Source organism: Bombus bifarius, unplaced genomic scaffold (assembly GCF_011952205.1).
Source record: "Bombus bifarius isolate JDL3187 unplaced genomic scaffold, Bbif_JDL3187 scf7180000007992, whole genome shotgun sequence".
Classification (NCBI taxonomy): domain Eukaryota; kingdom Metazoa; phylum Arthropoda; class Insecta; order Hymenoptera; family Apidae; genus Bombus; species Bombus bifarius.
The window spans coordinates 4,343,557-4,369,213 of NW_022884373.1; the positions used below are offsets into that span (position 1 = coordinate 4,343,557).

Below are 25,657 nucleotides of genomic sequence, written 5' to 3' on the forward strand. Positions count from 1 at the left end.
AAAAGAGGGAGCTAACGGATAGAGGTAACTAGAGGGTGGCGGTGGAAGGGAGAGAAGCAGTAGATTAGGTGGGTACATCGCGCGACTGCGGCGAGGACGTTGGTATAGAATAGCAGATATAGGTGTACGAGAACTACCATCGTGTGGCACACCGGTTAGGAAGAGAGAGCGAGCGAGTAGTCGACGAGGCAAGCTAAAATGGGCGGTTGGAGAGGGGGATGACTGAGGAACGCGAGCCGAGGGGTGAGAAGGGTGGCGAGCAGGGAAGGACAGAGGGAAGCACGGGGTAGTAGAGTGAACGGGGTGTCGAGGGGGGTAGGCTATAAAGGCTAATTGGTTAAAAGCTCACCGCTGGCTGCAGGCTTAAATCAAGATCTTGGAGTGTTATAATGGATAAGTAACACGGCGAGGCACGGCCACCAGCCAGCGGAGTTGTGTGTTATCCCCACCCCTTGGTTGGCTCTGGCAGAGTAGGTAGGTTCGGTGAGGCAGCGCTACCACCCCCATTCCGCGATCCGCAGGATCGTCGAGGGCGAGTATCTTTCGAGTTAAGGACGACGCGGCTCACGCGATTGGCCCGCACCTACGGCTACCCCCGTGCCGGATACACTCTGCCACGAGTCATCGATCGCGCCTCCACCCTATGAGAAATCGCGACATCCATCCCCCACGGTAAGCCATTTGCTCCGCCCCGCCCCCTGCCCCTCCAACAACGACACCCCTTCTGGCAACTTGCAGCTTAGCCATCCTCTCTGCTCCCCTCCAACGCGTTCGCCACCCTTCTATCTTCGTTCGTGTTTCATCCCTCTCGTTTCAACCATCCCTTCGGCCCGTTCGTCTGTCCTTCGGTAGTCGTCTATCTACCCGACGCGCAACACTACCACCCCGTGAGTCTCGGAGCGTGACTCCACGTTCTATCCTTCTTTACCCTCCTCCGTCTCCATCTTCTCCTCCTCTTTCTCTTTCTCCACCCTGCCTATGCTTCTTCTCTCTCTCTCTCTCCCCCTCTCTCTCTCTCTCTCTCTCTCTCTCCTTCTTCGTCGCTATTTCTCGCTCGCACTCTCCGTCTCCGCTTCGCTTTCCCTACATCGCTCCGCGCGCTCCGGCTGCGTGCGCGAATGTTCGAGTAAGGCCCTCGTTCGTGTGACCTGTGGTTTCTCCGGCGTTTTCCTACCCTTAGTGCGAGCACAGTGCCCATCCGCAGTCCATCATTCGCCACGATACGCATTCGCGATTCTTGGCTACTTTCACCTCGTTGCTCGTGCTCACGGCCGACAATTTCCGCGAGTGGATGTCACCGTGTTGTTCCTACCGATTCTTCCAAACGTTCACCCTGTTGTGCGATTCACCGTGCATCTTCGTGCAAGAGTACTTGACCATGGTTCGTAAATCGTGTAACGATGATCCGATCCGATCCAGTGGTAAATATTAAAAGAAACAAAGGAATGCGATCCATCGATCTTGCGTGGGGAAAAAAAAACAAGCGGAACACCGGCGAACGAGTGATTAACGATCAGTGGAAGAGAAAGTGACTCGAGGAAGTGACTCCGTGTTGCTCTTCGCGGTTTTACACGTACGGCAACGTCTCGCGAATAAACTAGCGGGTCGAAGAGGGGAAGAGAAGATCGGTTTGGGGTGAGGAAGAGAGGAGAAACGGCTACGTGTCAGGTTGGTAGGCGGTGGTGGGAGGAGGTGCTACCACAAGCGCACAATTACACACACACATACACACTCACACAAATACATTCGCCTGTATATACGCACAGTGTAACGCACACTGTGACGCGCGAATAAAGTCGGAAGGTGGTGGTGGTGGTGGACAGAGGTGGTTGAAGGACGAGAGGGGCGAAAGAGGGTGGCTCTGGAAAGGGTGGGCCTTCCAAGTGTCTTGTCTCCTATCATCCTGTCGTCCAGGGTATCGCTTACGAATGTCGCGCGATCGAGCGATCCGTCTCCGATCCAGCACGACCAGGGACGTTCTGCCATCGAAGGCGTTGCGACGAACCCGCTAGTCTACACCGTACAGTTTACCATTATCATCGTGTTACGCTCTCCGCTTGATATGCGACGCGAGCCGCGATTCGAACCGCTCCGCGTGTCGGATAGACCGTGTTCTGCCGTCGGACCGTCGGCGGAGGAGCATCCGATGCTCTTCTGACGGGACGAACGCGTACAACGAGCCGTGTTCAGTGGAACGGGTGACTGTTTGCTCGAATCGTGTGCCATTCCAGGGGAAACAGAACTCGAGACTGACGCGTTCCGTTCGGGGAACCGTGAACGTCGCTGGAACGGACTCTTTGGACGCGAGTCAACGATGTCTGGTGAAACGGAGATCGAGGTATCCGTAGTGTCCGAAGAGGATTTGGAACTGGAAGCTTCGAGGAGCAGCTCGACACCGGCGGAGTTGCTTCTACAAGAGAAAAACGGAAAATCTGGTTGTGGATTGAACAATCACCATTCCTTCAGTTTCGACGTAGGCAAACCGGCACTCAGGCCCGCGTGTAACCCTCAGTACACGTCCTTCAGCATCTCTAGCATCCTTGGAAGACCCGAGTCACCACCTATAGACTCTACATCGACGGTGTCCGCTGAAAGGCAATCGTCGGATGTCGACAGAGGCTCGCCATTGCCAACGACGAACGCTCAGAATTCCCAAAGAATCGGATCCTCCTGCGACAGCCCTGCAAGGGGTTTGTCCTCGCCTACGTCCTTGAGATTTTCCAACAATCAAAGGGGTGTCTCGTCGGTCGGTCACACGACAGACAACAGAAACAATGCTACTAACATGGGGATCGTATGTGCTACCAGTGCTACCAGCCCGGCGTCCACTTTCTCTCCACCCAGCGACGCCTCTACGAACCCTCTGCTCGGTCACCAAGCGTCGGCCGACTTGGCGATGCTGTCGAGGTATGTTTTCCTCTCTATCGATCTGTTTCTTTTTTCACAATATATGTCAATGTATTCAATGAAACTTCATGCCGTTGAACGCTGAACGTTGAATATTGTGCGGTTTCAGCGTGGTTAGTTTCGTAGTTTTCAGTATACCAATTTTTCGTGGTCCACCGAACTGAACGGTCCCGTGGTTTGATGGATGCTTTGCGTTTCATCGTGTTGTTTGTGCGGCTGAGTTTTGCAATCGTGAAACGATTATCAAACAATAGCTTCAGCTGTGTTTGACAGTACCGCGTATTATAATAGGTCAATAAAAAGAATTTGAGTTTAGTAAAAGTTTTCGTGTACGCAAGGTGTTACAAAATCCGTTTAATCTCTCTGCAATCATTCGTCCCGTGATATTTTATCGTACGAAATGGACCAAGCGACCTTTTATTCTACCTAAATAATGCTATATCTGACTAATGATTTCTAAATTGCAAGGATCGTAAATCCAGCCGTCATCGTCGAAATGTAAACAGCCTCGAAACGCGCAACAATCGACTATTTACCGATAGTTCTGCCTCGCATCTCGTCCAAGAATAATTTAACACGTTCGTCGAACGAATGGCGGGTACGCGACGGTAGCATCTATTCGTTGCACCGATGTCGAATATAGTTTATACCAGTGGAACTATCATTCCGTGTTAATACGTCAACGCCATTAAATGCTGTTAGGTATCAATGTTTACTAATAAGGAATTAGTGCGCGCCATCAATTTTATATCTGCGGCGACTGCCAGCGCGATAACTATTTCATCGACGATCGCGCGTCGCCGCATACGATTAACGTCGATTGGCCACAATCAACGCAATCGATACGTGTATGCCAACTTTTTTCTCCAATAACGCTATTTACTTTTAAAATCCTGCTTTTCGATTATCTTATCGAAAGAGTGTCGATATTATTCTCGTCTCTCCCTTATTTTCCCCAGATTTCGCGGAGGGGAACGTCAACAACCGATCAAACGTGAAACGCGAAAGAAATTCGGAAGAAAGATCTTGATCAATTCAACTTTTTTTTTTCGAGGCATTGTGTATAGTGCTATTATCCCTGTTTGTGACGCAATAAATGGAAACGAAATTATTCGAATAACTTTCCCAAAGTGGCGTCGAAACCATCCGCAATGCTGTTCTCTGGTTTACCTTATTTTCTCAAAATTCATCGAGGGAAAAAGCCAGCTACCGTTTTGCACGTGAAAGGCAAGACAGACCCGTTAAAAAGATCTCGGTCAACTGCATTCTTCTACTGTTCGAGGATGTTCGACAGAGGACCATTATCTCTATTTAGGATGCCACAATTCAAAATACAGTTCTTCGAATAATAACACCATTAAAAATGATCTGAAACATCCAACCGAGAACCGAGTATCCGAGCATCCGTGATCCAAAATCAGAAGACGATATTGGACGATGCGCAAGAATCAAACGAAAGATTTTCAGCCACAAATGAAATTTTCTTTCAGAGTGAATGCTCTTTTGGTGAACATACACAGGTCGTATGAATGGTATATATATATGTGGACTTTGGTCGAAGGACAGAGTGGTTGGAGGTGGTAAGGGAGTGATAAAGTAGCGGAAAGAGAAACGCGTGGCTGCAGCTTCGGATTATATTATGTGGGAATGGACCGAGGGGTCCGTAATGGGCCTATTAGGCTGTCTCATTTAATAACAACCGTAGCAACAACCACCCTCTTACATTACTTACGTTACTTAGGGCCGTCCGGCTCTGTATCGGATATATCTCGGCAAGGAACTCGAGCCGGGCCAAGCTCAGCCACAAGGGGCTGCCAGAGACGAGGGAGGGTTCGAGATGATTTTATCAGATTTACACCCCCTTCCGATTGACGAGTCCCCGCTATATAACCGGCTGCTTGCTTACTTGCTTGCTTACTCGCTCTTGTAACGGTTCGATGCCTCCAATTGCTTGTTTTCCACCCGTTTACCATTTGATTAAGTTGCACTCGAACCAACGGTGCATCGGGACCCGCCACTTCGATCGAGAGAAAAGATTATTCCGGGGCACGAGCTTGTCACCACAAGGGGGTGTACTTCGATGGCGTGTCACTCGATAATTTTCCAGATGGGTAAAATAGTGGCGCGTTAAACGACCATTGCTGTGGTCCTCGATCTTCGAAACTGCTCCTGTGAAATACATATCACGCGCGAAGAACACACGAGAATTTCTTGATTTTGATATCGCTCGGACAATTCGGTAGATCTACAAATATTTTCAATGTCTCCGATAATCGATAAATCTATAAAATTCGACAAACGATCGAAGAATTATCTTTTGAACGATCAGTAGGATACAAAGAACATCCTTGAAATACCCCTCTGATGGTTTTCATGTCTTTTTAACGCGAGATTAAATTATCTCGTGTTGCGACATTGTTTGAGATACACGTTTGCGGTATATGTTCAACGAAGTCCATTCTAGAAGACCATTAGACAAAAACTAATTGCACCCCGTTCCGTAGAGTCTACGCCATGGAAGATCGAATATCAACGTAGGCGCGGAAAGTAGAAAAGAATCAATTAGGCAACGGGTGCATAATACATCAGCGGATGAGACGGCAGCGCGTAGTGGAAGTTAAGGAGCCTAAGGCTCCCGGGAGAAACGGCCACCTATCCCGTCCCGTTTCGGCCACCCCAGCGAGCGTCTTCCGCGCGGAGGAAGCGAGAGCAACACACGCAAGCGAACACACTTCTTGGTTTGATTTATTATTAAATCGCTGCCTACGGCATCCGAGTCTTGGCCTCACCAAGGTCGGCTAAGTAGACGAAAAGCTTGCACCGTGAAATCTTCCCCCGACCATCTCGACGCTTAACGTGCAACCCTCTCTCTCTCTCTTTCTCTCTTTCTCTCTCTCCCTTTGCTGAACTGATACGATAATAGCATTTCCAGGGAGGAAGAGATTTCAGCAGAAAGGATTCCCGTGTAGAATATTACCTGAATTAGCCGGTCCGTGAATTTACCTCGCATCCTTCTCCTTTTCGCCACATTTTTGCATATATACGCGTATAGGGGGTTGCAGAAGCGCGTTAACAGTTAACCCCCTGCCGCTAGACCCTTCGATCTAAACCGTTCTCCGTTTTAAGGGATCAATTAAAAAATATGACGTGTCTGAAAATGATTTTGTATCGATATCTGCGCCGCGATCTGAAAGTCGTGAAAATTAACAATAGGAACGAGAGTCGGTTTATTAATTAACACGTCTTCGGTGGAAATTGGTTGATTGTTTGCGAGCGACGAATATTTTATTTTATAACTGTAAAAATAACGAGTCTAGAAAGCTTTTTTACCGCTATGAAATAACTAGATCGCGAATGCTTATGCAGAATATTTTTATGGACGCAACTGAAACGTATCCCACGATTTCTCCTGCCTCTATAACAAGATCCTTATCGCTTAAAGAACAATTAGACAGACTCTTATCCTGCTCCAAGGCAACAAAAATCCACAGAAAGGAGTAGCAAGGTCGAAAATAATTCAAGTTGTATCGAGTTGTCGTGTAGCGCGAAGCTATCAGGTTTAAAGAGTGGCAGGGGAGGGGGCGAGGCGGTAGGTGCGCGAGACAAAGCCGTATTAAAATTGATAATATCCCAGTGATGAGAGGTAGAAGCTCGTGTGTGCGAGCGTCGTCAGAGTCTGTAAATTAATCAGAAGGACGACGCGTAACAGAAACGCGTTTCTCGTTTATCTTCAACATTTTCCTCGCAGTCCAATCTAATTACCGCGTGTTTATCCCGGGAAACGAAGCGCAACAAATGTAACAGTATTCCGTTTAAAAAGAGGAAAAAGAAAGGAAAAACCATCAAAAAGAAAATAATAGAAGAAGATGGATAGACGAAGAGAGAAGGAGAAAAAATCTCGCACGAACACGGCATTGAAAACTGGCTACAGATACAGGAAGCGTCGTAAGGATGTATATCTGTATATGTCTATGTGCATACTATATTATATATGCGCTATATATATTTATTTTCTCCCTCTCGCCTACTCGTCTACTCTTTTAGCAATGGTGCAAAAGTCGCGCGGGCTCCTTTGCAAGGGAGCAACAATATTCAGTAACGTAACCGCAGGCATATGACGTCTATGCGCAAAAGATCTGGCCGGGATAATCCGCGACAGAGTCGGCCTCGTTAATTACAGCGCCGATGAATGATTCGTTAATTAGCGTGGGATCGTGCTGCAAGTTTCAAAGGAAGGTACGATAAAGCCCATTCTGTATGATCGCCCGTAAATTACAGCGTCGGAAACAAATGTGGAATGAACGGTAGCTGGGAATAGACCACGAATAATAATCGCGTCGAAACACAGTTTCTCTCCTTCTTTCCTTCCATCTATCTCTCCTTCTTTTTCCTCCTCCTTTTTCCTCCTCCGCCTTTTCCCGTTCTACCCCCTTTTTTCACGTTTCTCCCTCTCGTTTTTCCCTCCTCGGTTCTCCTCTCTGTACGTACGTGTGTCGTTTCGATTCGTTCCTCTCTCTACTCTTTCGGGCTTTCGTCCCTTTTATTCTACCGTTGACGCTGATGACGCCTCCGTTCTCTCGCCGAAATCGAAAATCCTGACTGAAACCGGGGAAGCATGTACTTTGGAATATTTCGCGAGTCTGGTCTTTTATGGGGATGATTGCGAAACGTTCAATTTCTGAAAGTTACTTTTGTTAGTATCCACGATGCATGATTTAACAGGTCGAATAATCCTATATATATGCAGCGTAAACTTAAATTCGTGGTACAATCAGGAACAACAAAATTGTGTATGTTAATACGTAAATTGTATGTATGTTATATAGAAATTATACGTAAATAATCTTAATTGTGTATGTAGCGTAACTTTGGTATAAATACGAGAGCTGTTAATCGCGTAAGATGAATTTTCGAGTGTCGAAAAACGAGCCAAAATTGCAGAGCAGTAGCTGTCGGCGCTATTCCATGTTTTCATGGAAATTGATTTCGAAAGCACGGATATGCAACCACTCCGGTATAAAATGCTATTTAAACGATCAGTCTACCGTTATTTATTCCGTTTGTACACCACAAGCAATACCGTTTGTTTAGAATCGAACAATTTTTATCCGATTCTTCGTTTCTTCGCTTTGTCATCGTTACGCGAATATTATAATATTTTTGGGAAACTTACGTTGGTGAAATTTCCTTAACATTACGAGTGAAATACGTATCCTGGAGGGTACGAGACGTCCCGTTCGAGGGTTAAACCGTACATACCGGAAACGGGCAAGTTTTTAATGGGAGAAGAAATCTTAGCGGCGTCTGGCGTAATTAATTCCCCCTGGCGAGGAAAGGGTTTAATCCGCGAATGTATCCTGGTCTGGGTTTCTAAAGCCTGCAAGCGTCGCGTTAAAGCAATTAAGTTGTTTCCTTGAAATCCAGTGAAATGAAGTTGTCTCCTGTGTAAGCACAAGCATAAATCCTCCACTTGGCCTGTAACAGGCAGCCAGCGGAATGAAGCCAAGTAGCGGATTTAGCCGAGTACTTTGAAAGCCAATAACTCATTGTTGGGTCATCGTAATGACACTTTATAAGTCAGTACGTAACCATGAACGCTGTTAGGCAAATCGATAAAAAACAAAACTCGCTCCCTTATCGATACTAAGCAAAGACGCAATCTTCTTTTTTTTTCAATAAGAATAGAGCACGCTCCCCTTGTCAATATCAAGATTCGCGCAATATTTTTGCATATGTTCCGCCAATAAAATTGAAAAGAAACTTCCATTGAAAAATGCAAATTCCTTTCAAATTATGGAGAACAAAAGATTCGTACGATTTTATTTCGAACGTTCTGGCATTTCAGGCCAATTCACTACCCTTCACGAAAACCCTTCGTTCTCGTTTAACCACCAGCGGCGACGACGAATTAGCACAAAGCCTGGAGACGAAAAAAAGAGAAAAAAAAAGAAGAAAGATGAGAGGCGTGAACGATCGGTCTCCGAGCAGAGAGCTCTTAATTACCAACGAGGCTGTGAAACCCTTGCGCCGCGGAAATCGGCGAAGTTTCGAGGCGGTGTAAAGCTGTGCGGGAACGATTGGCCGCCATCGTGCGTAATCGACTTCTCCTTCTTCGGACTACGCACCGAAAACTACCTCCCCTAGTGTAACGGTACACGACAAAAACGTATCGGGTTACGGGCGATCGTTAACCACGGCATAAAGAGTTTATATTCGAGAATGCCACTTACTAGGCGCACGCTCGCCCTAGAACGCGCGCGCGCGCGAGTACCAGCGTACAATCGTACGAGCAAGCGGGCGATATGACCGAGTAAAAAGGTGGGATAATAATCAATACAAAAAAAGGGATAATATATCCATTGAACTATGGCTGTATAGGGGAGAGTGAAGTTTAACGGACAAATTGGTGGAGGATCTGCACATCGAAGAATCAAAGCTTGACCATCGACCGGCTGTTGAATCGATACAGAGAATATCGTCGGTTTGACGTTCGATTCCGATTATATTCATCGTCGCGTTTCATCGAAGCCGTCCGTATCCGATTATGCCGGTGTGACTCGTAATCAACGAGTTTCTTTCTGTGGACATTCGATCGAGCCAATAAGATCACCGACCAACCAACGGGAAAGATCAAGTCGGAGAAAGAGAAAGAGATCGAAGAAGAAGAAGAAGAAGAAGTGGATGCCGAGAAGAAAGAAAGGGATATGCCGTATTGAAGTTGTGCTGATAAAGTAGAATCGAAGGAAGTCGAGGACCCTCGTTGAATCGATCGAGCGAAGGAAGAAGCCGGAGCAAGAGGAGTCGCGCCCGTAGAAAGGAGAGAAGAAAGCCTCTGCTCACGGCCATTCATTCCGCTGGCTACCTAAGAAGACGTAAGCCGCGCAAGAATTAGGCAGAAAAAGGTGGAGCATGCTCCTCGAACGGCCGAGAGTGTTTGGTGTTTATACCTGGCTCCTTAGAAAACGGCCTCCCTCCAAGTAGATGCTTACAAACAGGCGGTTGTCAGATTTCTTTTATCTTTCCCGGGGCATCTGTATGGCCGATGCCCCCGGCAGCTACTCCTCTTTTGCGTTTTCTTTTTCTTATACCGCGACTAGCCGCGTCGACCACCCTATCAGTTATCGATGCGAGACAACTGGAATTGCGTGCTTCTCTCACTGTGACTTTCTTCGGGATTCGTCGAGAACGTTCGTGTAGTAATTACTTGCAAGCAGAGTTGATCTTTGCGTTGAAATTTCTTATAAACGCATAAATATCCGCAGTCTAAGTATATAACCCAAGCTCTGCAAACATTTCCACGCACAGTGACGACGAGACTCTCGTTAAAATCAATTTCAACTATATTCGAACAAACATCGGGAACGTCAAATGAGAAACGAGTGTCCCTGAACAGTTCTCGACAACTCCGAACGATTAAGGAATCCCACCGCAAGCAGCGTGTCGACTCGACAAGCTTCGACCGTCGGAGGATCGGTCGGCGATCGTCGACGAGCATAAACCAAGCCGGAGGAAAAGTGCATCGATTCGGCGATCAGAGATCGTAGCTCGTGGCCGGACTGAGAGGGAACGAACGAGTCATGAACAACGGGGGAGCTGGTATGGCTTCCGAATCGGTGGGCTTCTTGCCGTACCGGCTCCCGACGATGTGTTCGAACCTACATTTCTGATGACCAACTAAATCGCCGGCCGCAAATCGCCGCTAGAGCGTTAAGTTCTCTCTCTCTCTCTCTCTCTCTCTCTTTCTCTCTCTCTCTCTCTCTCTCTCTCTTTCTATCTCGATCTCTCTATCTCTGTTTCTCTTTCGATCCGAGCGCAACGTCAAGCGTTCGCAGCTGCACTTAACGCTGATCAGGAATAACGATCGCCGGGCTGTTACACACGACCCGGCAAAATGGCCGGTATAATTGAGAGCTCTCTGTTTCGGGAGCAGGGATCCGCCCTGAGATAGTTAGACGTTGGCAGCTCTGTTTGCGGTAAGATCTAATTAGAAACTTCTACTTGAGTACCATTGAAAAGTATCGCTGTTATTATTCGAGGATAGACACTAACGTTGGGAAGTTTGAAGTGGCAACAGCTTTGCTAGTCCTTTGTCTTAGTAAATTTCCATTGAGCTACTGGAAATTTTTCGTAGTTCAACTAATATGGAAAGTGAAAATAATCAAACCGCGTGGATGTACGAAGAATGGAAGAGTTCGACGCTCTCGATGAAAGTTTAGTCGAGATAATCTATAGAATGGAGTTCTAATTGTAGTTGAGACCTCGCATGCGTCGGCAGCTCGAGTTGCAGCTCACGAACCCAAAACTCAAGGAGCAATTCGGTTGCGTGTACATTGAAAAGCGAAAGCTGTAGAGCGGCTGTGCTCCAGCCGTGAATATCGTCGCCGAGATCAGCACTTAGGAGAACGTAACCTTCCATTTACAAATATCCGGATTTGGGGATTTGCCCCTGGTTTAGATAGGTTTAGGTATCACTACGAGCTCCATTTACCTTAATCTACAATTAAGAGCACCTCCAAGAACCCGGTAACAAAGAGCTCTATTTACCAGAAAACTAGCAAACGGCGGATATTCGCTCTCCGCTCAAACCTTCGTCCGAAACCATCATCCAAATACGATCCACCCTAACGAGTTATCATCTTCACGATTCTACTCCGTTCTACACGTCGTTTCTTTTTACTCTGCAAAAGTCACGTACATCCAACCACTCGATCGCTGAACAATCTTCAATTAGTCACAACCTACGATTCCATCGATCATCTATTTCATTCGCGAGATCTATTATGCCCAATTCTCCATTCACGCTCTCGACTTCCGATCACAGGCAACGAATAAAAGAATCCTCGACGAAGGTAAACCGATTCATCGGAATCCCGTAAGCGGATTTTCACCGTTAATAACGAGGCTGTACAAACAGCGAGCCATGGCTGGTGTCATTGTTGGGCACGGCTCGCGTCGCCCTTAATGGGCATAACTCTCGAAAAATTCCTTTGCTTCGTAGCAAAGATCGAGCAGACGTTAATGGCTTTCGGAAGATCGCGAAGAATCGGTTGCACGAAGAGAATGGTTTGGTCCTTTTTCGCGAGTAACGCAACAAGAAAGAGAATGGAGCTCGTTTTCGACGAAACGGCCGTGGACCGGATAAATGGGTTTGGAACCGTTTGCCGGTTTTTCGAGCGCGGAAACGAAGGGAGAGAGGACCAGGTTGAATCGTGGCCGACGCCTCGGACACGGCCACGTTCCGACTGTGTAAAGCCTCGCAACGCTCGCATTCAACCACGCTTCAACCCGCTGGAAACGCGGCCGCTGTGTTTTAATCCCGCTGTTTCCCTCTTTTTTTTTAGCGTTGTTTTATTTAGAGCGCGGCTTTAAACGGCTCGCAACCGGCGCAAACATTTCGCTAACGGTTTCACTTTTACGCCGCTGCGCCCCGAAATGATCCGGCAGAGCTAACTCTCGGTGAAACGTGACCGATCCTACGCGAATGCTTCCGGGTTAATCGAACCCATCACAACCACCCTTTAATCCCAAATTCTTCGATTTTTTCCGTTCTGCGGAGTAAATGTCTTCAGAAATGTTTTGCGCATGAAGGATACGAGATTCGAGGACTTTTTTGTAAATTCTGATAGGATGAGACTCGTGCGATCTTTATAGTAGCACGGCGTCACTGGACGATGTCAATCCCGAAATGTTAAGATTACTCTGCTAATTATGACTGGCGATACAACTAAAATCCTCTTTGCTATTTTCTTTTTAAACAAGCAGCGTATTACGAAAAATAAATTGAATCTTTCTCGAAAATAAGTAAATCAATCTCGATCACAGACTTTGTACAATCCGTGAAAAACAATTACGCGATCCTCGTGACATTTATAGCACCAAAAACTAATTAAAGGAAGAAGCGATCGTTGAAAAATCGCATGTCTCTTAAATCACAATTAATTCCTTCATGGACGAACTTCTTATAACCAGAGGAAGAGAGAATTGTTTTTTATCTTTCAGTGATAGTCGCTTGAAACACATTTATTAACTATACGAGATACACGATACTAGAAAATATTCGAAGAAAAATGATCGACACAGTTTTAGCCACTGTATCTTTGCGTCTTTTGATGCGATGTTTGAACTTTATCGAATCTTCCGTTTTCAGATTGGGCCTGATGTCGTCGTTGATAGCGGGCCGATATCCGGTCGGAATTGGCGTCGGCGGCGTGTTCTTTCCGTCGACGTTGCAACACCTTCACCAACAACAGCAACACCAACATCACTCGCGGTTGGCAGCCGCTTCGTCGGCCTTGAGCAATGCCGTTCAGGTCACCGGCCAATCGGATATCGTCGATGCCGACGGCATCCGTGGCGTTCTACCCGGTGGCGCCGGTTGGCCGTTTCCATGGAGGCCGACGCACGGTCTGCAGACGCTAGAACATCCGTCGCCGAGCGACGTCGTCGGCAACTTGAGCCGCGTTAGTCCTGCTTCCGCGTCCTTTCCGCAAAGGGGTGAGTTTCCAATGCCAAGAATCAAGAATTCTACCACTAGGCAAAAATTTGGATATAGTCTTTAATTAGGAAACTGAAAGTAATTCTTGAAGTTGAACCAACAATTCAAGGTACCCTTCTTAGTGTCACTAAGCGATAGGTGATGGACGATAGTTCGGATTAAATTGATTAATTTTAGAGTATTAGTTTACTTTTAAAACAAATAACGTTATCTCAGTTTGTATTCTATATTCGATTCTCGAATCGAAATCGATGTAACAGGACAAGGGCATACTCGTTTATCCTTGATACATTCACCCATAGATGACATAATAAATGATCCGATTAGGAACCATTTAACCAGAAATCTACTTGTATCGAATATACATATACTCGTACAAATATTCTACAAACATTCTAGTAGTATGATTATGCGTGAAATCGTGTCGACTTGTTGAATCATAAATTTAGGCTACTCGTGCGTGATAGAGGCTTGTAAACATTCTCGTGCGGAACAACTCGTTGATTGAAAATCGTGCGCTCGCTCTACCTGCAAATAGACCGTTGAATGAACGTGGACATCAACGATGCATCTATCGTTGCACATCAATCCCAAATTGCGCGGAGAGAACGTGATCGATTGATTGACATAATTTCTTGCAAACGGCCTGTTTGTACACCGACAAAACTCAATTATCACGGTTGAAAGAAACAATCCTCTTCCTGTAGCTTCTGACTAAATCGTCGATTTTTATGCGAGGTAGAGGGCACAAAAGTGACGTACTGTTTGGTTGCAAGGAAGTATAAATAAGGGATGTTTTACGAGAGAAATTGATCCGCAATGAAATACACTTGGGAAGATGAGAATTCGCGAGTATCGTAAAAGAAACTGGAAACGGTATAAGAAAAAGAGAAAAGGGCAAGACGAGGGCTCGTACGCGTTGTACGTAAGTGTATAAACGCGAGCGTGGACGTCGACGAGTACGGCTTCCACGGCTTCCACCACGACAAACCAACGTCGATCGCCTTACCCGCCGATCGTTTTACTCCTGCCACTTCGCCAAAATACTTGGCAGCCTGCTAGATGATGACCGTTTGCACCTACGGCGAGACCTGCCGCTGATAGTTTCGTAAATACCTCGTCGCTTTCACATTCTTCGATCGTTATTCTAGAAAACATTTCACGTAACGCGTAACATGTAACAGTTGACATTCTAAAATACCTTAAATTCTGTTCTTAGCATCTTGACAAAGAAATAGAAAAGGACAATAGGTCAAGATTTACATAGAGATCGAGATTTATGAGAAAAATTTCTAAGTCTTTTATAAAACATGCTTGATCTACACAAGATATTCTTCGTGTGTAAATCACAGAAAAATGATAATCTTTTACATGGAAGATGTGTAAATTTGAGGTAAACTGGAACAGTCGAGGAAACTGTAGGTTTTCTGAGTTAACTGATAGAATGGAGGCGCGAAACACGAGATGTTTACGATGGATTTGCGAGATCGCGGTACAACCAACTCGATGAGTCGAGTTTCGCATGGAAGGCGCGAAGGACCGATGCAGAAACGACAAATATTTCATTAGAGCGGTGAAACACGGCTACTCCCGATATCTGAGGCAATTATATCAAAATGGATAAATAGAATATTAATTAGCGGATTATCAATCGACTAAATATTAAATGCAACGGCCGGCCGAGATGAATAGCTCCAATTGATTTATCGAATTCATTGGCCAAAGACAATTTATAGACACATATTCTCGGCTCGGTTGATCGACGATACCGAAAGGGATATCTCTGCGATTCTGTTTCGACCGATGCCAACGACGAAAACGCTTTAAAGGATCGGTTAATTAACGCGTTTAGCATATGCCAAACCGTTTTCACCAACATTCAATGATCGTCCGAATAAATAGGACGATTTGTGAAATTATGCTGGCGCGCGTGGATTCGTCACTCGCCATCATGCTAGTAATATCGCGTTCCATAATTACCCAGTTGAAACCGTAAAACGAAGATTAAACTGCAGATACCGTTTCCTACTCTAATATGCTAATTTCATCGTTATTATATAATAGCCCCTTTATCGTGAAATTAAATCAAACGAATTTAGACTATGAAAACACTTTGGATTCTTTCCAATGAATCTTCGATTTTTATCTGTTGAGATATGTATAATTTTCTGTGCTGGACTAGGTTAAATACGTAGTAGAGATACTTGTATGTGAGTGTCGGTGTGTGGAAGTATGTGTGGCTGCAGCGTCTCGAAAACAAAGGAATGTAAACTCTTCAATCAGTTAAGAGACGGTTAAGAGTCGGTTAACAGTCGGGTATAGAAGAAAGTGCTGAGATGCGTCAAGTGTGTATCGATGAATATATAAGGAATCGTTCATGAAATAAATATTTCATTATTTTAATATTAATCCTCAGTATAAATTTAGTGTTTCTATAACATTATTTCGGCTTCAAAGATCCACAATTTTCAACATTATCATTTGCGAAAATACTTGTAGCGGCACACGAGCTGCAGGACAATTCAAATCATGTTGTTGTTTTGCCTCGGAGTATCAATATCGTTAAGATACACGTAATGTAAGAATAAATAAACTCCCGTCAAAACAATGTCGCCTCTACGTGCAATCGTCGAACAAAGACGAATTTGAATTTTCCGACTCTCCCCCGACCAGTGTAAATAAATGGACGCGATCGTAAGGAAGACAGTTATCAACCAGTTATCAGTTAGTCGCGCGAATCAATATCAGAGTTATCAACGAGTTATCAGCGATTATATTTAGCGATTATACACTGTCTTGACGAATCCATTAGTACAAGCGTCCTTCTGTACTTATTTATTTAACATTTTAAGTATACTTGATGGTTTCAACAACGAACAATCTCGTCTAATGAATCTCACGATCAACCACTCTACACATAGTACTGTACATACTTGTTGATTTGAATTTTTTTAGGTCTATGATAAATTAGTAGATTGCGGATGCTTATGCAAATTCATATTTTTATGAGCAGGGCTAAATAGAAATTTGTTTCATCCTCTAAATGATATAACGAGTTCTTTACTTTGGATATTTCGTCGTATTTTTGCACATCATGCATGTTGTGTATATTTCTGCACGTTTAAATTTCCCAAGCAGTCTACCAATTAGTTAACACCGTGGCTACTAAATTTTATTTTCAGCGTTACTAAAATTATGCCAACACTTTTAACAAAAATAATGCTTTCTTTCGCTAAAATACAGTCACTTACAAGGATCTCCGTACGTCCCATAAAAACACCGTTTTTTTATTTAAATACACGATGTGTCACGACATATTTATTTCTCAATATACGTAAATACAGCTCTTGCTTGTCTTACCACAGAACATACTAACTTCGCAGGGGAATTTTGTAACATTATATTTTAGTAAAAATGACCTCTTCATGAACTATACAAAAGCTTTTATAAATGACGGTATTAATGTACTAAACTGCTTTGTTCATACCGTTTTAATTGTAATAATCGATGTACGATATATTTAGGTATAATTAGATATTGGTAATTTTAATATTAAATCGCAACTAAAACTGTTTCATAACTTCCGTAGGAAGCGCAGGACAATTTATAGCGCGGTTGTTGGCCATAGTATCCATTTAGACTCTTGCATTCGCCACAATGACAACGAACTACCGATCATCACTGACATTGGAAGCATATGTTTCTATTACGACATGCGTGGCCGCCTATCGGGAAAATTGAGGCGTTAATCGGTATCGATGAGCAACCTCCTGCGGCTACCAAAAGCCAACGCATTATCTTATCCTGTCGCTACTTTGCATCGATTATCGTCCATTCTAGACGACAAGATATTCAAGCGTCCGCTTTTACAGCTTCCCCTTTACGACGGAATCGATTCTCGATTATAGAACGACGATTTCAATTTTACTCGGAAACTTTGGAATTGGGTTCCTCTTATCTTATTACTCAAAATCAAATTCTTACAATGTACGCTATCGCCTACCGATATTCGATACAAACCGAGTGTCTTTCGCTGCTTCTGTTTCCATTCAGTTTACTACAAATTTTCGTCTTGTAATTGGCAATATCGAATAAAGGAAAATTTTGTCCCAGTTTTCCAGTAAATGTAACGAGTAGGTGTCCTTATATAATACTTACGGTCGGCAGTGTATATAACTGTCCGAAGGCTACCAATTTTCGACAGACCAAGGAAGGCTAACAATTTTCAAGCAATCATATATCATTTTCCTGCAGACGACCTGGACGACGAGAACGGGGAGGAGCGTCTGCACCGGACACGGAGTCCGTCGACGGGCGACGAAGGACACGACGATCTGGGTGAGCAGGACGACTGCCCGGAGGCGGATGGCGAAGGGGAATCCACAAACTCGACGAGTCTTCACGGTGGTAGCGGCGGTGGCACAGGGAATAGTGGAGGTGGTGGAGGCGGTGGTGGCGGTGGGCAGAACAGCGTGCAAGTTGGCGTAGATGGTCGCGACTCCAGCAGCATGAAACGAAAGAAGAAGACGCGAACTGTGTTCTCGCGGTCGCAGGTGTTTCAATTAGAAAGCACGTTCGACATGAAACGCTACCTTTCGTCTTCTGAACGCGCCGGTCTCGCTGCAACGTTACGGCTGACCGAGACTCAGGTGAAGATCTGGTTCCAGAATCGTCGTAACAAGTGGAAAAGACAACTCGCTGCCGAATTGGAGGCAGCAAACATGGCGCACGCGGCGCAGAGACTAGTCAGGGTGCCGATACTGTATCACGAGGCGTCCGCCGGAAGCGGAACGTCCGGCAGTGTCTCGGTGTCGGTCGCTGCGCCGCCGGTCGCCGCTGCGCCAGCGTCGGTCGCCACGTCGGCGCTCTCCCACTCGGTCGGTGTAGGAGTCGGCGTCGGTGTCGGCGTCGGCACCTCCTGCCCCCCTACCACCGCCCAGTCGATCTTCTACTCCCATCACCATCAGCACCACCATCATCACCCGGCTCACGTGCAGGCGCACACTCTCCTGCCCCACCAGGTACACCCACAACCGCCGCCACCCCCGCCGCCGCCGCCTAACGGCCAACCACCCCAATCCTCTTCGCAATAACACCGTCCGGCTCACGAGACCGTCGGCCCGCTGCAACCAACCACCGCCGACACCGCGGTCTCCCTCTCGCGACTCGCCTCGATCGCCTTGTCCGGATAAACGTTTTCTTCTGCCGTTTCGGTCATCTTGGATCGTCGATCGTGCGAGCTTGATCGAGCCAGGTAGAGTCTCTTCTTTTCAACGTTTCCTTTTTCGTCAATTACACTGATTTTTCAGTATTCTGGCATCAGTCTTGTTTTAAAAGTTTACTGGAAGTCGGTAGATTAGAGAATATCTGTGATTCGATATTTTATCACGATCAGATCTTACCGACGAGAGGAGAAACTTGACAAAATTTTATCATATATTTTCTACCATCTTTGTTTCTCCTTATTCGGTTTAAAATATTTAATCACAATTACGTAACACTCTATACGATATAACTTTACTTAGAAGAAAAAGAACACGAGAAACTTCAAATATTACAACATATCTTAAAAAATGAAAAAACGCTACATGGGAAATTGTAACTGAGAAAAACAGTTATTTGAACTATACAAAAGAATATCACTCGGATCTTTAGAAAAGGAAGGAACAAAACGATCACCGAGAGTTAATGCAAAATGATAGAATTTAAAGTAAAAGAATTCGCCAACAAAATAGCCGGACGATTTTAAAAAAACAGAGAGAGGTTTAACCGAAACACGATCTGGCTTGTTCAAGCTATCCGAAAGCTTTTCAACATCGCTGGAATCGCGGGTTTGGCTCGTTAAATTCCGGCACGATCGATGGCTCTCGAGTCTCCGTTTCAGCAACGAAACGATCTCGTTTTATCCACGTTCGTCGCGCCACGTCTTTCAATTGCACGTTCCAAGCCCGTGTACTAGCATCCGCGTTCCGTTCCAAGCGACGATGCATCGAAACGCAAGAGGACAGGATCGTCACGGTGTCGGAGGTTGGATTTTTCGCCGCGGTTCAACGCGACTGGCGACTTCCGGCAAGTCGAACAATTGTAATATAAGTATGTATCTAGTCTGTCAACTTGTCGATAAGAAACTGCTCGTGGAACGATTATTAAGAATATTTTGTCGATGAGCGCAGGACAAACACAGTTCTGTCCTTCCCTCTGTTTCTATAGCTGTCTGGCTCACTTTATGTCTTTCTATCGTTTCGTTTATACGCTTTTCTAAATACGTGACACGAAACTTGTTTCTACCGTTAACACAAATTTTAATTTCTTTCTTTTCCTTAGTCTTCTTTCTAATCGGGAACGTTGCAAACACGAAACGAGGAATCTCAAAGAAAAATGTAAATGTAACCGCTATGAGATTGTAACTAATTGTTAGATACACCGTAAGACACAGGCAGGGTTCCTACGACATCATTCTACCTGTTGTGATAAGTATTTAAACGATTAATTTTATTAAACGAACGGTATAGTTACGAAATACCGGCTCTCTCCTCTCCTTCGCATTGTATATCTCTCCATCTAATCTATAGACGTCAATTAAGGAAAATGGAAAGCAAAGCACACCGCTTGTCGCGTCGTGTTTTGTACGGACGTTTGTGATCTGAGATTTAAGCAGACTATTGTACAGCTGATCGTTTCGTAATCGCTAATAATGATCGTTGAACCATAACGTAACAGTCCACGTCGTTCAACATCCCATCTCTCACGCATCATCGTCCCTTTCCACGCGTGTTTTTGTCCTGAATCTTACAAATATTGAGTTGCAGACATCAAAAAATAATCAAATTTCAAGGGTAGAAAAAATCAGCTATCCATCGTTCAACGCTTCGAGCGAAAATCGACGATACTTCGGATGTACCAACAAAGATGAAAAGTTAAAAAAATATCGAACGATCAACGAAATATCTTCGAATAAGACCGCGAATATTCATGATCCCGTGGACGACTTAACACACCGTGGAACATGTCGCTTCTCGGCAAAGTCAACCGACGTTTTCCCACTAGAATGCCTATGTAACCGAGTCGTCGTGAAGTGGAAAGTGCTCGATAGACCCTCGTCGATTGTCACCGCCGTACCTGGTTCGTATTGTACTCTGTGTTCTATCGTTTAATCGTTTCCTGCGTTCTTGTTGAACATTCTGAAATGCGTTGATTTCGAATTTCCTGAAAGCCAGAAGTAGTTGTGAAATGCGCGACTTCGTTCAGTGAGACTGTTCCCGGAGTGGAGACCAGAAAGTTTCGAAGGCTACAGACGAGAAAAAAGTTTCATGGTTACGCTTTTACTAGACGTAATTTCATTTCCTTCTCGTGTTTGGAAACATAAAAATTCCAACTGGGATCGTGAATTTAATTTCAAGTTACACACATCCCGATGTAAAAGTAATCCTGATGAGTATGTATAGCCACTAAAAAATACCACAATGGAAACGGGAATATGAAAGAGGGTTAACCAGACATCCCTCAGATATTCCCAACAATTCCTCCCGATCAATGTCTCCATCCCGCGATCGTCTCCAAAGACAGATAAACCCAGACCGTTCGCGCAAACACGATCAAAGAGTATAGAGGGGCGGAACAGGGCGGTTTCGCGAGGATATCCGGCGAACGGGCGACACAGTTTTAGCGCTGTGTAGAATGGCGATGCTGTGTCAGGTGGTTCACAGGCACGTTCAGCCGATTCATCGTCGCTTTCGAGGAGAAAACGTCGAGGCGCCATTGGTGGATGTCGACCACGAGGGAGCAGGAACGACAATGCGTTCGTACCGCCGTGTTTCTCTGCATCTGCACACACCGCACAGCATCCAGAGTAAGTACGCGCACGTAAGTACGTGCACTTCAATCATCGTTCTCACAGGCCGTCGCGCGCCATCGCGCCTTCGCCTCTTTTTCGCCTCTGATCTCTCTTTCTCTGCGAGAACCTTTCATCCACCGAACGATTACATCCCCCACCTCCAACCTCCTCCAACCTCCCAAACGGCCTCCGTGTCCCTCGTTTTAGTTTTATTCCGCTTGCACACGTTGCCCTTTTCTCTGCTCCGCGCCCTCTTTACCCGACGTTTACCGTTTTCCTTTCTGCGATACCCGGTGTCCTTTCGCGCCTCAAACCAACCAGGGACTCGATTATATCGAGGCTACTGTCTGCGTATCTCGATCTGCATCCTTGCGATTCCTGTCTCCAACCTCCCCTCTCGACCAGCATCCTCCCGAAGATGTGTTCCACGAATGATAAATCGTTTTACAAGTAGATCGCCGATGTTTATGCATTTGTAGGAAGTTTAAAGGTGGACAAATCTTGCGTATAGAATGTCGAAAGTATAATACTCGTTATAGTATTCAGTGGGTAAAACATTTTTATATGTAAGTTGTACGTTTTTAATTTATATTTGTAGAGATACGAATTTGCATAAATATCGGCGATCTATTCATATGATTTTCACGAGGGTATCGGTTCGGTAAGTAAATTGGTTAGGAGCAACACGTTGAGTGGAAGGAAGGACTCGATCGTATCGAGGTGTCCGAATTCGCAGGTTTGTCTGCGGTCTCGTTTGAGTTTCCACTACCAAGCTGTTTGGTAAGTGTCCTTTCGACGTGTTCAACTATCTCTATGAGAATTGGGCGATATAGCGAAACGGTTGTTTGGCCAATTCTCGGAGAAGTTCTTTGGATGGGCGTTGAAGCTTGGATCGTACATGTAGTATAATTTAAACTCGACGAGTTCTGATACTCTTTTTTAGTTTTATCGACTTAAGAATCTATAAGCAGAATTTTGTTTTGAAAGAAAAGATTGTAGCGGACTACGTCTGTTTGGTACGCAAATGCATCGGAAAAATGGTCGTTTAGAGAAACATCGATGGAAGCACGTTGAAGAATTCGAGCGAATGGTATTCGTGACGCAACGACGTCGAAGATATTAGCTCCGCATGGCCGAGAACCGTCGCCGATGGATTAAATGCAGTTCGATTGATTAAACACGATTTATATTGGCGTTAATAAGCGATGGCATTGAATATTTAAAGCGACTCATTAACTCGGTAATTGCGATGAAACGACGTAGCCCGCGAGGAGCGTTGATCGATCGATTTCAATTTCGTTCCTTTTTGTTCCGTCGTTACCTCCGTTGCGGAACAACGTTTCCCTATCGCTAACAAGCCGATCGGAAAATTCAGCCGTTCGTCGATATCGCTTCTGGAGTTCGGATGAAAAAAAGAAGAGGGAAAAAGCTGGACGAGGAGGAGGAGGAGGAGTCGGACTCGGAAAAAAACTATTTCTTCCCATTGGATGCTGCGTCGTCAAATGACAGGAAATTTTTTTCGATTTAATGAGACTGCTTTAACATCAGAATCGTAACCTCGACGGAATACCCCTCGTGAACCAGTCGAAATAAATTTGTATAAATATACAAATAATGGGAATTGGTGTATTCGAAATTCAAGAAACTAGAGATACTTCCTCTGAAATAATTTTACTACCACTCCACGAATCTCTCTGTGTGTTAAAAAAAAAAAAAGAGTTGTAAAATTCTCGATTTTTTTAACAAAAACACTCGCGATACCCGATATATGTTTCGCAAACTAGCTGCCTGTTAAACAACACGTTGCTTCTACTCTTTCACCACTAAGCTTTCTATGGCCGTTTTAAAATCGAGCGCATGGATCTTCGCACCTTTCGAAAATCCTCTCCGTCCTATCAATTAACCCCCCACCCCTGATACTTTTGAATCGAGCTAGCCCAGGATTCAAAAAAAATTGTATTAGGATCCTGTTTGTCCCTGGGATCGAAAATTCACCAACTCATTGTCGGCTGCAATCTAGAGTCGAATTGCAACCTTCCCCTCTCCCAATACTTCTATGCGCCCCATCCTGGGGTAATTTAACACGTAAGGGGATGACGACGGTCTCGAAGCCCGTGTCCTACGGGGTCTCGTATAAGTGACGATCGTGTTACACCGGCAAACTCACGAAATCTTTCGAAGAATCTATTCTTCGACCACCCTCCCAATGATTGGTCTCATTACTTCTGCCCTGATACCCAGACCTTTTTCGAATTTTTCAATGGAGACGTGGTGGTAAAAGGTGGAAATTATTACCGTAGGCGTGATGAAATTTTTTTTCTGGCGATATTTGTCGCGAAGTTTGTTTTTGAAATTATTTTTCTGTACAATGTTTCTTTGCTTCGATAACATGTTATCATATACGATGCAACGTAAAGATCATAACGATGATGTAAGTCGGTTCATTGCTCGTTAGAGTTTAGGTTTAAGTTCTATACGTTATCTTAAATTGAATGTAACCGTGACGGCATTCGAATTCCAGACAAATTAATGAGAACGCGACGATAATTGTGTGCGAGTGGACCAAAGCCGATCTTGGGAACGAAATAATCTACGATTCACCGACGAATTACAGAATCTGTGCAGAACAGCGCCGAATAGAATTGCGCGATTGAACGATGGAATAAATCCCATGACCCGTGAAACCATCGAATATTTCGTGGATATATACCATTACCGATTTCAGGCTCCCCTAACCGCCAGTTATCCGTCTAAAATCCATCCTGTCGCTGTCCGCCGACAAATCTCGTGATCGATTCGAGTGTGCCATCAAAACATCAAGCAAAACTCATTCCTCGGGAGAATACCAGAGTTTCCAGAACCATGGGGGTCCTATAGACCACCTGCGGTATTACACCCACTTTTGCCTTTGTCACTGTGATCGAGAGACCAGAGCAGAACAAAAAATCAGCAATTCCTAATGGACGAGCGGACAAGGGATCGCGACGACGACGACGACGACGACGACGACGACAACAACTACGATGGTCGTTAGTAAATTAAACGCGGTCCTTGATGATCAACGGTGGAAATCGCGTGATCCAACGTCTGTTTAAGCACACGCAGCGGTCGAACGTCCACGCGAGTGCGCGTAATTCACGTGATTCGCGATGAAACACAATCGATAACGCGGCTTAATTGCTGTAGCCGTAAAAGGAGGCTCATTTGTATAAAGCTTCATCGTCCGGCTAATCGAGTTAATTATCAGGCTGATAATGCGCGGACGACTTCGCAACAGCTGTGTTGGATAGAAAAACAGGGAAAAAAAGGGACAGGCCGTGCAGATGACGCCTGAATCCTGCGTCTCCTTCCTTGCGCCCCGCGTTTTCTGCTTCGCCGTACGAGCAACACGGCCAATTTATAGCGGCCATTATCGCGGACGCGATCCTTCCGTGACTATTATTACCTGCCTCCGCAGCAGCTCGACAATTACTCTAATGGAATAATTTTTTGGAAAATCTATCGAGACCTTCCAGCATGGAATGGTTACAGCGGCCACACCCTTTGCACGTCACTCCAATTGGAACCTCGTTTAGTCACAAAGCAACGAAACAAGTTCTTTATTTGGTGATTTGGAAGAAGGTGACGTGGATGATATAAAAGTAAAGAAACTTGAGGAGAGATGTAATGGCGAAAAGTTGATTCTAAGGTTCTGATCGTATCGAACATTCTATATCAGGATAGATTTGTACATAGGATAACTGCGGATCTACACGCGTGCTTTGCGGGTTTAAATAAGCGTTGGTTGGAAGCGCCGTTTAATTTTAAACGGAATACTCTGTTTCGCTGGCGAGATAGTAACCAACGAAATCGGTCGATTTTCATTCCAGAACACAGACACCAAAAGTCGAATCCCGCAGGAAGATTGACGCATTCGCAAGACTGCCACCAAAAGAGACGAGAGGGGTGAAAGGGGGGCTTAGCTTATAGACCGCGCTGCCAGATCGAATTGCTTTTTACAGCGGACGGTCGCGAGATATCGAACGCGTGGTCGTGTGTATACTCGTACACGTTTGTTGTACACGCATGCATGAGAAGACGTTCGTTGCGTGTACGGATTCGCGTGGATATGTGTGAGTCAGCACGCACAGTGCACAGATACACGTATGAACATGGGAGGCACATGATGCGTGTGGGGCTCGGCGCATAGGCATAAAAGAGCAAGCGAAAAAGGGAGCCTCTTTTTAATCTAGCGACGATTCGCAACCCCCTGCTTCTTTCATAGTTACGTGCTTAGTGCTTATACCCATTGACTCCCTCTCTTTACTCTGTTGCCCGAGCTGTCTGTCATCGTCCCTCTTTATACGCTTTGTCGTCGTGTCAGAGCGGCTCTCTTCTGTGTAACGGAGGGCCCGGACCAGTAGTATCACTCAGACTTTCTA

General features: G+C 45.2%; 1 protein-coding gene across 1 annotated transcript; it reads left to right on the top strand.

Moving 5' to 3' along the window:
- Positions 1–1,027: 1,027 nt before the first annotated feature.
- On the top strand, positions 1,028–20,114 carry LOC117205663 (homeobox protein Hmx). Its single transcript, XM_033444304.1, has 3 exons — positions 1,028–2,907; positions 13,055–13,401; positions 17,657–20,114. The coding sequence occupies exons 1-3, from the start codon at positions 2,315–2,317 to the stop codon at positions 18,493–18,495; spliced, it is 1,779 nt and encodes a 592-aa protein (XP_033300195.1). The 5' UTR covers positions 1,028–2,314; the 3' UTR covers positions 18,496–20,114.
- Positions 20,115–25,657: the final 5,543 nt, after the last annotated feature.

Excerpts from the sequence above, each read along its gene's own strand:
- LOC117205663 (XM_033444304.1), top strand. The coding sequence starts at position 2,315 with ATGTCTGGTGAAACGGAGATCGAGGTATCCGTAGTGTCCGAAGAGGAT. Across the intron at positions 2,908-13,054 it reads GACTTGGCGATGCTGTCGAG|ATTGGGCCTGATGTCGTCGT; the intron begins GTATGTTTTCCT and ends TTCCGTTTTCAG. Across the intron at positions 13,402-17,656 it reads CGCGTCCTTTCCGCAAAGGG|ACGACCTGGACGACGAGAAC; the intron begins GTGAGTTTCCAA and ends ATTTTCCTGCAG.